This window comes from Sceloporus occidentalis, unplaced genomic scaffold, assembly GCF_023333645.1.
Source record: "Sceloporus occidentalis isolate IW3139 unplaced genomic scaffold, rSceOcc1.0.p SCAF_6, whole genome shotgun sequence".
Taxonomy (NCBI): domain Eukaryota; kingdom Metazoa; phylum Chordata; class Lepidosauria; order Squamata; family Phrynosomatidae; genus Sceloporus; species Sceloporus occidentalis.
In genome coordinates this window covers 32,204,056-32,218,739 of record NW_028316986.1, presented here as the reverse complement: position 1 = coordinate 32,218,739, position 14,684 = coordinate 32,204,056, and the positions used below count along the sequence as shown (strand labels likewise).

The 14,684-nt window shown below is 41.2% G+C and overlaps 1 protein-coding gene across 1 annotated transcript in view; it reads right to left on the bottom strand.

Annotated features, from left to right (window-relative positions):
• Window positions 1-12,148, bottom strand: part of HHAT (hedgehog acyltransferase) — a 271,581-nt gene extending 259,433 nt beyond the window's left edge. Inside the window, exons 1-2 of the mRNA XM_089528314.1 lie at window positions 12,101-12,148; window positions 5,711-5,838 (exon numbers count right to left, since the gene is read on the bottom strand). Of these exons, the coding sequence (XP_089384440.1) occupies window positions 5,711-5,819 (109 nt within the window). The 5' untranslated portion in view covers window positions 5,820-5,838; window positions 12,101-12,148. The remainder of the gene's footprint in view (window positions 1-5,710; window positions 5,839-12,100) is intronic.
• Window positions 12,149-14,684: the final 2,536 nt, after the last annotated feature.

Below are 14,684 nucleotides of genomic sequence, written 5' to 3'. Positions count from 1 at the left end.
TTATTTATCCCATTCTATCCATCTTTTGCTTCTATTTGCAGCAAGAAAAAGCTGCCAAGTAGGTGCATTCCTCAAAGGGGAACAGCAAACGTGGTACTACTCAATGGGCCTATTAGCTATGCTCAAAATGGAGGACATTTTGGAAATCCTCCTGGACAAAAGGTTGAAAAGTAGGGCATGTCCTGGTAAAGAAGGATGTCTGACCACCCTGAACACATATTTTTAAGGCACATTCCTTAATAAAATCTTGTTTTCACTTTCTTTATATTACATTGAGGGGGTGTGGGTGGGTTTCAGCTAGCCACAAAAAGTCTCTCAAAATTCCCAAGGTTTGAATTTACACCATTTGGAAAAAAAAAAAAATCCTAAATGTGCATACCCATTAGGCACATTTGAATGTTAAAAATCCAGGATTTACAGCATATTTCTCAGCCAAGCCTTTATTTTATTTGCATTTATAAACATTAAATGTGGCAACAACAACTGCAGGACAAAAAACAGTAAAATGTTAAGATGTTTGGTTAATTCAATCTCCTTATTGTTTCACCTGTTATACATTGGTTGTTGCATTGCCAACATTTTTAAAGTCTGTTTTGCTACCTCCCTCTTGTGGAAAAAACAGAACATGGCAATTTATTCCAACAAGACAGTTAACGATTAGACTGTTAAATTATGAGTCCAACTAAAAATGTTTTTACAACAGATAATGATAATGTATCATACGTAGCCAAAAGTTCTTTAGGTTCATTTGATGAGAATCATCACATTTTAACTGTTAAAGAAAAGCTTGTTTAAAAGTGGCTGAGGAGTGCAGAAAATTGAATGTACACAAGGCAGGATTTCAACTGGAATGCTCAAATCTTATATTAGTGTATGTGTTTAGGTCAGAATGGGCAACTGTTGGGATTACTGACTTTCTGGGAGACTGTGGAAATTCATCCCTCTCCTGTTCCTACTACCCCATCCTACCCCACAAACACCCACATCAACTTCCAGATCACTTTCTATAGAAAAGAGAGCAAAGATGTGGAGAAAGTGTACCACACCCTCCCTATAAAGCATTTGTAGGAGGAAAGGACCCTGGGAGAACCTTGTGGCTGCTGGGATCACATCCAGCCCATGGACCACAACTTTGTCGAGTAATTCACTGAGGCTGCATCCGCATTGCAGAAATAATCCAGTTTGACAGCACTGTAACTGCCATGGCTCAATGCTATGGAATTCTGGGAATTGTTATCTGTTGTGGCACCAGAGCTCTCTGGCAGAGAAGGCTCAATGTCTCCCAAAACTACAGTTCCCAGAATTCCATAGCACTGAGCCACAGCAGTTAAAGTGGTATCACACTGGATTATTTCTGCAGTGCGGATGCTTTCTGAGACAGCTAAGGTACTGAAATCTGGAATAGAGCAGCAGTAAGGTTATACTGCAGGACTAGTTTTGCTGTAAAAGGAAGAACCCTTGTGTAAAACACCTGTTCTCAGTAACAGAGACAAGCCTTTTATAAAGCCTTTTTCTTCACCTTCTCCACCTCTCTCCTTTTTCAAGAAGTAGCAACCACAACTGTACATAATACAGTGAATATGCACCACATATTTGTTGGAAGGCATTATGACAGGAGAAATGCAATCACAATAGAGTTCTGTGAAGGCATTGTACCATAATACTGACAGTTTTATATAATTCTGGCATGGGACAGACCGCCAAGAAATGGTGGTCTGCCAGCGCCCGTTTTTGCTCCTCATGGACAGCGCAGCCCCCAAATGGCGCACAATCACTGCGGCGCAAAAAGAACCCGGAATTTCTGGGTTCTTAGTGCGATGTAAGCGATGTGCAACGCCATGCAGACAACACATGGCGCTTACGTCACATGGTAGAGTTGCAGGGTGTGCGGTCGCTCCGCCCCCAGGCAACCCTACTATGTGTCCAGGCCGCCCTCTTTTACCCTTTTCTTTAAAAGTAGAATCTTGTTTCCACAGCTCAGGATTTATTTTATTTTATTTTAGTATTTCAGTTTATTGCCTCAAAATACATTACTTTACACCACTCTCAGTAAGTCCTTTTCTGTCCTTTCATATGTTTACCTCTCATCTTGAGTTGTAGATTCCATCTTCCACCTTTGTCCTCTATTTACTCTTTATGACCATTTTTGAAACTAAACTTGTAACCCCATCACAGCACCTGCATATCATCCCATTACTATACCTTGTTTTGCATTTCTATTAATATTCACACTCTCACTCCCATCTGTTGATATAAATGTCTGTCCAGGGAGGCTTTACTCCATGCATCGAATGAAACACAGTTAGTCTATGAAGGCTGCAAATTTCTTTCTCTCATTCTCAGGAGTGCTACGTGATTCCTTTGCATCTTTTTATAAAGAGACTGCCAAGCTCCTGTTCATTTTTCCCTAAAGTTCAGCTTCAAAATTGCTTTGTTATTTTTCCCCCCATAATTAGCACTAACAAGTTAAATCCATTTTGTTTTTAGTGGTGCTCTTTTCTTTCTGTAAATGCTTGGCTTCTTCCAAAATGTTTCCCAGTACCTAACAAATCTCAAACCTTCTTCCCATCCTCATCAGCTCAGCTACACATTGAAGCCCCTCACCTCTGACTGTCTAGCTAGCCATATCATGGAACAGGCAAGATTTCAGATGAAGCTAACTGGAAAACTGGTAATCCCTTCATGCTATTAAACTAAGTTCCTCACACAAGTTTGTCTTTATTCCATACCATTGTGCCTAGATTCCCCAACCTCTCCTACAGACAACATGAGGAGGAGGAGGACAACATTTAAAAGCAAAGCTGTGTGACTCATCTATTGGACTGCATGAGGCTCCAATGGGTGGAAATTAAACAGGGAACATAGGTCCACTGAGTCCCCTGTAAATTGTGATTTTTAACAGCAAAGTGGACAGTAAATGGCCCATTCAGTTCTTCCAGGAATTCTGAGCAATGAACTGGTAAACAACGAAGAAATTCTTTAAAAATCATTGAAGTAAAGCAATAACCACTATGAAACTCACCAAGAGTTTTGTAGCACCTTACATTTATTATATCCTAAGCTTTTGCGGAACAGTTAACTAAATCATAAAGGAACATCTTATCAGAGAAAATAAATGCATAAAAAACAGGTTTGGGGCATGGTGATTTTGGAGGTTACTCCTTGTCCTACTCCAGAGTAAGACATTTTTTCTTAATGTTACTCCTACTCCTGTAAAAACCTCTTACTCTTTTACTCCTTACTCCTACTCCCCCAAGGCTGGGATGTGTGTGTGGGTGGGTGTGGGTGTAAGTGTCACTCTTTGCCTCCCAGTCCCAGTCCCCCCCAGTGCAATATAATAAAATTGTTTTTTTGTGTGTGTTTGCATGTACAATATAATAGCAGGAATAAGGAGTAACAAATATATTTTGTTGCTCCTTATTCCTACTCCTGTAAAAACCTCTTACTCCTTTCTCCTTATGCCTACGCCTACTCCTCAGCCCTGATAAAAAGGCCTCTGAGAAAGTGGATGAGAAAAGAAACATTTTAACAACTATGCTTATCTAAGGCAGAGGTGAGCACACTGTGTTATAAGAACATTAGATCAGCCCAAAGGCCTATCTGGTCCAGCATTCTTTTCACACTGTGTGATATCCTATGAGAAGCCAAGGGGCAGGACATGAGTCTCACACTTCCCAGCAGGCGATACTGAGCAATACTGTCTGTGACATGCATTTGGGACTCATTCCAAATAGTGAGCGAATCTGGGAATTACAATTCAAGAACATCAAAAGTTCTCCGTCCCTTATTTAAGATTCATATCATATAAAAACAGCTTATATGTTTCTCGGATTGAGTTTGAAGAACAGGTTGTAGACCAACATCATCTACCAAATATGTCTCCAAAGGCAATAGCTTCAAAGGCAAGAGTCCTCCCATGAAGATCTGAGAGATCTATGCTCAAACAGGATTGTATGGGAGAACACATCCTTTCAGATGGCCTAGCCCCAAACTGGGTGGGACTTTATGGGTCATAACTAGCCCTTTGAATTCTGCCTGACCACCCCAGTGAAGTTGTCATAACAAGGGTGTCATATCTTGCCTGTAACTGGCTCAATTAATTGTTGCTTTTTGTCATCAAGTCAGCTTCGACTTATGGTGACCCTACAAATGAGAGATTTGCAATAGCTCTGGTCCTCAAATGACCTTGATGAGGTCTTGTAAACTCAGAGCCATGGCTTCCTTTTCAGAGTCAATCCATCTGTAACGTGGTCTTCCATTTCTCCCATAAGCTTCAGCTATACTATTATTGCCTTTTCCAATGAGACACATGTCCAAAGTATTATACCCTCAGTTTAGTCATTTTGGCTTCTTGGAAAAGTTTAAGCTTAGTTTGCTCTCCAACCTATTTATTTGTCTTTTGAACAGTCCGTATTATCCGTAGAACTTTCCTCCAGCACCACAGTTCAATTGAGCTGATTTTATTCATATCACATTTCTTCCCTGTTCACCTTTTGAAGAGGCTAAGAATAGTATGGTCTGAATTATTCTGATCTTGATATATCTTTACAATTGAGGACCTTATCTAGTTCCTTCTTGACTGCCCTCCCAAGTCTTCTGATTTTTAACAATACTCTTCATTTTGATTTATTACTGAGCCAAAATATACAAAATCTTCAACTATTTTGACATTAACCTGTTGTTTTTGTTGTGTGCCTCCAAGTTGTTTCTGACTTATGGTGACCCTATCACAGTTTTCTTGGCAAGATTTTTTTCAGTGGGGTTTCCACTGCTTTCCTCTGAGGCTGAGATTGTGACTTGTGACTTGTCCAAGGCCACCCAGTGGGTTTTCATGGCCAAGTGGGGGTTTTGAGCTTAGGTCTCCTGGAATCCTATGCAATACTCAAACCACTATGCCATGCTGGCTGTCCCTGATGTTAACTATTTGTGTATTTCTGTGGGAAAAGGAATTATATTGGGAAAAGATGTGAGAAAAAGAATTCAGAGTCTCTCCATGATTACATTAACATTTAAAAAGAAACCTGAGATCAATTCTGTTTGGGCCCTTAGTTCAGAATATCCTAACTTTTTAAACTCTTGGGTATGAACAGACTTCCACTCACACAATGACTCTTCCTTTCTTCCTGCAGCCCTCAGATCTGCTTCAGAGAGTCCCCAAACAATGTGGAGCAAATTTGAGAGAGCAAAGGGGGATGTGTTCCACCATCTATGCCCCTTCTGCTGGTAGACAGACACTGCTGAATTTCATTTTGTGCCCTTAATGGCATTACTCAGAAATACTATTAAGGCATGTACATTCTGAGCTTTCCATTACACACAAAAACAAATTTTCATTGTTATTCCCTTGAAACCATTAGTAAGCCAACCTTCAGGGGTGTTTAGTTTCTCTTCTTATTAAAAAAAAAGTATGGTAAATGCCAAGTTTCTACTTCTAGTAGTTTCTCACTAAGCTAATGTAGAAACCTGGAATTACATTTTTATTAAAAGGAGAAGCACAGCTTGTACCTTCCACATCCCCTCTGCAGCTTTCAGCTCACACAAAGAAAGGGTACCCACAAGCTTCAGGCAAAAAGCCTCTGTGGGATGCCCTGCTGGGGCCTGTTAGAAAGAACCCCATTAAGACATACTATTTAAGTCAATACACTGAGAACTACAAAAGCCAGCAAAATAATCAGTACCCAAAGAGAAAGCGGCTGCAAAAGAGACTTACCTCGAGAGGTCTGGAAGACTTCATAGAAAGAATAAAAATGAAAGCCAAAAGAAAGGAAGATGTAAAGATACAGTTCCCATCCTGGCAGCATCCCTAATTGTAATGACATTTTTCAAGATTCTTGCCACCTAGGAGGAAAATATCCTGGTAAACAACACCTGAAAATAAGTGGATAATGTGAATTTTTAAGTTAAACACACTGAGTCTCCAGTACAGGACAGAATAACAAACTTAAGTAAAATATCCTTCTCATCACAGCTCCATGTTATACAGAAGCATTATCACATAAAAAGGCATAGATCTACCTAAGAAACATTGTAGGTGCAGAACAACAATGGGAATTGTGTCTGTAGATGGTTCACCAAAGCCCCACATGAGGAGTCAGGCCACTGGATGTCTCGAAAGATGCAATTTTAAGGATATTTGGGGAGCTGCTTTTAGGGATCTAAAAGAGTTTTCAGTGGCCACTTCAGGTTTTGTAAAAAGGGGTGGGTGTGGCTTGCAAAGGTCTGGGGGTGTAAAATGGGGTGGGTGTGACTAGTGAGCCCTCCATGGACACTCATCCTTAGTGTATATCCATGCTTAAATGCATTTATATAGATCCATGCTTCCATGCTGGATGGGGAACTGTGCATGAAAATGAGGACTACATCCATAATTTCCTAGCAGCTGGATAAAGTCAATCAAAAAATTAATTAATTGCTAATTAAAAGTATTTCTAATCTTCTACCAATCCTAATTTATTAATGTGGTAAATTACATCTGAACTACAACACACAATTAATGTAAAAAAGTAAATAAGTAAAACTTTGCAAGAAAAACAGATCGAAAGCATGTACAATTTAACCAGAATAGGGAACTTTTTATACTGTTTCAAGATTCATCTATTGGGGAGCACTGGCCAGCAGTGGACAAAACCAAAGCCAGGCACAAGTCTGTAATGTGTGCAGGGCAAGAGCCGTAAGTGGACAGGACCCAGTGAAAGGTTCCACATCACTGGAGTAGTGAATCTGCTCCAGGTTTCAGTGGAGTAGTGAATCTTCTCCAGGTTTCAGTCAGAACTTTAAAGAAACTATATAAGATGCTTAATATTATCAACAAAATAGTGGCTGCTGACATGGAAATCACTTGCCAAACCTGGTAGGTCCACCTTTCTCATACTAACCTCCATATCCAACAAATTATTCTTACCAGAAATCTGAACTGGTTGATTGCAGAGCACTTGGAAAATGAGGATGGTACCTGTGTAAGCTAGGTTGGAGAGTCCTACAATTTGTTTTAATGCACAATTGCCACTCCATGAGTAGGAGTTAGCAGTTTAAAACCAATTATTTTCTGGGGGAGGGAGCTTCAGGAAAGTTGTGGTGGTCACAAAAGAAGCAGTAAGGGCTCTAGGATTCCTAACCTTACTACCAGAAGGCAATAAAAGCAGTCTAATACTGGTATGTTTATACTACACAATTATATAGTTTTAGAATCACTTTGTATATCATGGCTCCATCCATTTGTAGTCTTGTAAATGGTGTAGTTCAGAAGAGAGCACTAGAGAATTCTAAGTAGCTCAGACTACAAATCCCAGGATTTCATAATACAGAACTATGGCAATTAAAAAGGTTTCAAACTGCTGTAACTGTGCAATGTGGATAAATTCTCAGTCATGAAGTAGGTTATTCAAATGTGACAGCAGCTATGTAAATTACTGTTAAAGTTGTAAATCTTATTTAAAAATGAATAAAACAAGCATCAAAAATTCTTCATACAACAAACACATGTTTAAAAAATATTTCAAAGCAGTGGTGCCCAAACTTGACTCCCAGTTATTGCTGGATTTCTCAACCAGGGATTCCGCTCACCATAAAATTTCCTTCAGTCCCCTAATTTCTAGCATTGCAATTAACTAAAAATGTCTGCCAAACATTTAAAAATATAATTTAGATATCCAAAAGAAGTGTCTTTTTGTGGCCAGTATTTTGTTGATGTTGATGTTGGGTGCCTTCAAGTCATTTATGACTTATGGCAACCCTATGACAAACCAATCACAGGGGTTTCTTGGCAGAATTTATTCAGAGTGCGTTTGTCCTTGCCTTCCCCTGAGGCTGAGAGAGTATGACTTGCCAAAGGCCACCCAGTGGATTTCATAGCCAAGCAGAAATTCAAATCCTAGTCTCCTGAAATCCTAATCCAACACTCAAACCACTACACCATTCTGGCCATTCTAGCATCTCCCAACTTTTCTGAAGGATTGGACTGTCTTCCTAAATATATCCCCAACATTTCCATCCATTCATAGTATTATTCCTCTAAAAGACAGAAGGCAGGTTAGTTTAGTTGTTCTGTTTACAGTTGTCAGTGCAACTCTGACTTATGTTGCCCTGTGAATGAGAGACCTCCAAGTCACCCTGATATCAACTGGCTCAGGTCTTGCAGACACAGGGCTGTGGCTTTACTGACTGAGTGTTGTTGTTGTTGTTGCTGCTGTTGTTGTGTGCCTTCAAGCCATTTCTGACTTATGGTGACCCTAAGACGAACCTTAGGTTTTCTTGGCAAGATTTGTTCAAAGACAGTTTGCCATCTTCTGAGACTGAGAGGATGGGACTTGATCAAGGTCACACAGTGGGTTTCCATGGCTGAGCCAAGAATTGAACCCTGGTCTACAGAGTTGTACGCATCAGTTTACTCATCTGTAATGCAGTCTTCCTCTTTACCTACTGCCTTTTACCTTACCAAGGTAAGTGAGTCATGCCTTCTTATGATATGGCCAAAGTCTGATAGTCTTGGTTTAGTCATCTTGGCTTCTAGGGAGAGTTTAAGACTGATTTACTCTAGGACTTATTTCTTTGTCTTTTTAACAGTCTGCGATACCCACCACAAATCCTCTGATAACTGTTGCCAACTCTTAGTTGAAAAGTGACCAAATATGGATTTAATTTTTAATGCCCAGGGTGTGTCCCAGTCTAGGAAATGAATGAAGTTTTCCCTTCCCCAAAACTTCCTATAAAGTGTGTACCGTATATACTCATGTATAAGTCGAGGGCAGTTTTTGGATCCAATATCATGGTTTTTGATATGACCCGTGGATAAGTCGAGAGTCAAACACTGGAGGATATTACAAAAGATCTAAAGGAGGAAACAAAGCACCACTTCCTTCCCTTTATCTCCATCTCTGGGCCTCTCCCAAGCATCAGTCTTGGCATGGAAAAGGGGAAACAAACCTTGGCACGCACGCACACACTCTTCCCCTTGCCAAAAGCATCTCCAAGGATGAGGGCTTGCAAAAAGGAGGACAGACCCCACTCTTTCTCTGCCTTTCATCCCAGGACTCCCAAGGATCAGGTCTTGCAAAAAGGAGGACAGACCTTTCTCTCTCTCTCTCTCTCTCTCTCTCTCTCTCTCTCTCTGCCTTTCATCCCAGTACTCCCAAGGATCAGGGCTTGCAAAAAGGAGGACAGGCCTTTCTCTCTCTCTCTGCCTTTCATCCCAGCACTCCCAAGGCTCATAGCTTGCAAAAAGGAGGACAGACCCCACTCTTTCTCTGCTCTCCGCCCCCAGTACTCCCAAGGATCAGGGCTTGCAAAAAGGAGGACAGGCCTTTCTCTCTCTCTCTGCCTTTCATCCCAGCACTCCCAAGGCTCATAGCTTGCAAAAAGGAGGACAGACCCCACTCTCTCTCTGCCTTTCACCCCCAAGATTTCCAGGCAAAATGAGGTACAAGCCAGGGCATACTTTCTGTGTGTTTGTGTCCCTTTTCACAGCAGCAGCTTGTTAGCTCTGGCTACGCGGGAAGGCTGAGTGGGAAAACAACAACACACACACACAGAGGGAGGAGAGCGCGCTGGGCTTCAAACAGGGAGCCGTTACAAGGCTACAGAGGAAGGTGGGCACTTCTTCTTTCATGAAATTTATAAGCATTAATTTATTGCCCCATATATAAGTCTACTCATGATTTTGGAGTCCATTTTGGGGCATAAATTTTTTGGCTTATAGTTGAGTATATACGGTACCTTTTTCTTGTGAAGGAGTAAACATTATATTAAAGCTTATTTAATTTTTTGTTTTAAAATGTATAAAGAAGTGTCCCCAAGGAGAGCAGCATGTTTCTCTCACATAACACTATATTTTGCTTTCTTTTTCAAAACAACATCTTTTTAAAATAATTGTACTACAATTGTTGTTGGTAACTGCCTTCAAGTCAACCTTGACTCATGGTGACCCTGTGGATGAGACATCTCCAAGACCCATTGGCCTCCCCCACTCTGCTTAAGTCTTGTAGATTCATGCCTGTGATCTCCCCAATTGAGTCTATCTATCTGGCTTGTGGTCTTCCTCTCTTTCTGCTACCTTCTACCTTTCCTAGCATTACAGTCATCCCACCATATTTGCTAGGGTAAGGGGCACAAGACCCCGATGAATATGGAAAAACCACAAATAACAAAAACACAATGTTTTTACCTGAGAGGATACCTCTCTAGGACTCTCTAGGTCCTCCAGTGCAACCCTGTGGTCAATGTCCAACCTACACTGATCATAGAATGGTGCTGGAGGAGCTACAAAGGCCTAGTAGAGGTCCTTCAGTGCAACTTTTAGTTAAAGTTGACCATAGAGTTGCACTGGAGGACCTAGATATTCCTAGAGAGAACATATTAATCAAATCCGTGAATAATCAAATCCGCAAATATCAAAGCCGTACATATGGAGGGATAACTGTACTGTCTTTTCCAATGAGCTCTGCCTTCTCATGATGTGGCCAAAGTACGACAACCTCAACTTAACCATCTTGGCTTCCAGGGAAATTTCTAGCTTGAACCGTTCTAGGATCTCAGCACTTTTCTCTAGCACCACATCTCAAATGAGTTGATTTTCTTTTTATCCACTTCCTTCATTGTCCAGTTCTCACATCCATACATGGTAATAGGGAACAGAATGGTTTGGATGATTCTAACTTTAGTGTTCAGTTGTACATCTTTAGGGATGTGGTGGCTTAGTGGTTAAGATGTCAATTCTGACAATGGGAAGATCGAAAGGATGGCAGTTCAAGGCCTGAGTGCTGCATGATGGGGTGAGCTCCTGTCACTAGTCCTAGCTTCTGCCAACCTAGCAGTTCGAACGCATGCAAATGCAAGTTGATAGATAGGTATCACTTTGGTGGGAGGGTAACAGCATTTGGTGGAGTCATGCTGGCCACATGGCCAATAGATTCATCTCTGGACAACACTGGCTCTTTGGCTTAGTAACAGAGATGAGCACAGGCCCCTACAGTCAGTTATAACTAGACATTCATGTTAAGGGACTAACCTTGCCTTTTTATATATACCAGTGCGCCCGTGTTATACGAGGGGCGCACTATACATGGATTTAAGCGTGCGCGGCGGGAGCGCACGGGGCGGCACATCCCATTCAGATGAATGGGGCATGCACCAGTGGCGCGCCCACGCACCACTGCACGCACAAGCCCCATTCACTTGAATGGGGCTCAAGCATAGGCAGAATTCACCTTACACGGGGGATCCAGAACGGATCCCCCACGTAAGGCTAGGTTCCATTGTATCTTTACACTTTGGGATCTTTTCTAGTTCTTTCATAGCTGCCCTCCCCATTCCTAGCCTTCTTCTGATTTCTTGGCTGCAGTCTCCTTTCTGATCGATGATTTTGATCCAACGTATGGTAACCCTTTTACTATTACAATTTCCTCATTGTCTAGTTTGAATGTACATAGGTCCTCTGCAGTCATTATTTTTGTTTTCTTTATGTTCGGCATTAAGCCTTTACTCTTCATCATTTACTCTTTAGGATCTTGTCCAGTCTTTTGCTCTTTAGGATCTTGTCTAGTTCTTGTCTAGTCTTTGTCTAAGTCTTTGTCTAGCATTTACATTTGCCTAGTCTTTGTCTAGCATTTATTCTTTAGCATCTTGTCTAGTCTTTTACTTCTTAGCATCTTGTCTAGTTCTTAGCTAGTCTTTGTCTAGCATTTACACTTTAAGACCTTGTCTAGTTCTTTCAGAGCTGCCTTTCCCATTCCTAGTCTTTTTATGATTTCTTGGCTGCAGCCTCCATTCTGATCACTGTTTGATCTGTTTCTTAAAAAACCTTTTTTCTCTCTCTGCATAATTTTTTACAGCTACCCAGAAGAGTGAAGGACCTTTCAGTTGGTGAGCCTATTCCCACATGTATATGATTTTGGAGAGCACGCTGCACATGCTCAAGGACTACATTCAGACTTGAATGTCTACAGCTCTTCGTTGTACAATGGATTTAATACTGCAATCCCAGGGCAAGTTGAAAACGTTAAGAAAGAAAAAGGAGTCTGCTGACATCCCATATCCATTAAGGCTTGCATAATTTAAGCAGAGAGGCATGGAGATCCCAAAAGTATTGCCATGCCTAAAGACTTACGTTCAGCTGTGCAAAGGCTGCTTGCAACTCCTCATCTTTTTTCCTTTGCCAAGGGAATGCAATGTTGCTTGCCAGCAAAAGGGAATGGCTTCACTCACGTCACGGTACGTTTTTGATGACGTCACTGAAGTCCCTCCCTTCTACTGGCAACAGAGCAAGGGCTGGTTTACTCTGTTTCACTTTTCTGCAAGGAGTTTCCTGTTGAAACTGTTGCAAAAGGTTAGAGCTGAAACAGTGATGCTGATCGTTTTGCTCAGGTCTCTTCCCTTCCCTTTTCTTTTCTCTCTCCCTGTTTTAAAATTAAATTTTTAGAGCTGAATTCCTTTGTTTTAGAATTAAACTTGGAGGGAAAAAAGGACATTCTTGCCCTCAATCCTTAGCATTCCTGGAAATTTCCTTTAAAAATGATGCGACGCTGTTAAATGACATCATTTCCTCCTTTCAGAAACTGCTGGGATACAGAGGTGGAGAGTTGAAGCAAAGGGTGCGTCTGCACTGTGGAAATAATGAAGTGTGGCACCGCTTTAAGTGCTCTGGCTCCATCCTATGGTATCCTGTGATCTGTAGGTTTTTTCCCTCCAAGGTCTGTAGCCTTCTCTGCCCAAGAAGGCTGGTGCCCCACAAAACTACAAATCCTGGGATTCCATAGGATGGAGCTTTTCTCTTGGGCAGGGAAGGGGAAAGCCCTTGTAAAACTACAAATCCCAGGATTCTGTAGGCTGAAGCTACAGCACTTAAAGGGGTGTCAAACTGCATTGTTTCTATAGTGTAGCTCAACTCTTTTATTTTTTTTAAAAAAAGCATTTCCTTGGTAACAGATGGACAGAGTAGATCTGTCCAAGGAAGAAAAAGCTAGTTCAGCAGGGTGCATCTACACTATAGAAATAATGCAGTTTGACACCACAGTGAGTACTGTAGCTCCAGCCTATGGAATCACTTAAAGAAGTAAAGCCCAGGAGTGTATCTACTTCTTTAACTGAAAGGTCCAAAACACACTGTAGAAACAGTCCAGTTTGACATCACCTTAATTGCCATGGCTCAGAGCTAAGGAATTCTGGGAACTGTAGTTTTGTGAGACATTTAGCCTTCTCTACCAGAAAGCTCTGGTGCCACAGCAAACTACAGTTTCCAAAATTCCATAGCACTGGGCCATGGCAGTTAAAATGGTGTGAAAGTGGATTTTTTCTGCAGTATGGATGCAGCGCAAGATGCCCCCAAACTCAACTTATTTCAAAATAGACATGTCTAAGGTCGAAAGCACACTGCAGAAATAATCCAGTTTTGAGACCGCTTTAACTGCTGTGGCTACATACTAGGAAATTGTGGGGGCTGTAGTTTTGTGAGACATCCCTGTCACAAAGCTCTGATGCCACAATAAATTACCATTCCCAGGATTCCCTAGCACTGAGCCAGGGCAGTTAAAGCAGTCTCAAACTGAATTATTTCTGCAGTGTGTTTTAGACCTAAGTTTTCTTTGTTTGTGTACTAAACTGCAACAGGAGTCTACATGTTTTTTCATCCATGCACAGGGACACAGTGTTTCTGTTATTTCTTTATTCAAACTTTGAAAGAAACATGCATGTCAGACTTTAAATTAATAATTACTCATAGAACCATTCACAAAGTTTTCTGAAGCTGCCACTAGAATGTCCTTGCCACTTGTAATAGACATTTGGGCTTGAAGAAGCACTCCTTTCTCTTCTCAGCTCCCCTTTTCCCTCTTCCTAATCTTCCTCTAAGTCTTTTACAGGGAGGTGGATCAACTGCACATGTGCAACTGGAGAAAAAAATGAAGATCACCAACTTGTGACAACACACAGTGTCCAAATCTGGCACTGAATGGCCAGACTTCCAGGTTGGTGCTCTGGCTCTTAAACCAGGAACATTAGAATGTTGCATGAAATACTGTGCGTACATTTACACTACTCAAATATAGTAGTATGATGCCATTGTAACTGCCAAGGTTTTATCCTAAAGCATCCTGGGATCTTCAGTTTGGAAAAGCATTCTGTGTAGAAATCTCTGCAAAAGAATATTCTTCCCCACATTCCCCTGAACTAAAGCACTAAAGTTCTCCATTGTTGTTATTGCCCTTTCAAGTTGTTTCCAACCTATGGCAACCCTAAGGCGACTCTATCATCGGGTTTTCTTGGCAAATTTTTTTGGAGAAGGTTTGCTATTACCGAACTCTGAGGCTGATTAGAGTTTTCTAAATACTGCAAAATGAAAAATACTACAAATCACAGGATTCCATAGGATGGAGTCATGTCAGTTGAAATGGTATTACATCGCTACAAGTATATTGTGTTGCTATTCGGTCAACAGCAACTGGCAGCTTCAGTCAGTAGGGCAGAAAATCTACTCTAGGTATTAGCGATTAGGTACTCTAGGCAAAGCACAAAAATCAGTGTGTATAGAGCCATTGTACTGTCTATTCTCCTCTATGGGTCTGAAACATGGGTCACCTATCGCCAACACCTATGACTCCTCGAATGTTTTCATCAGCGCTGTTTACACACAATTCTAAATATACACTGGACTGACTATGTGACAAATGTTGCTGTCCTCGAGCAAGCAGGGATCA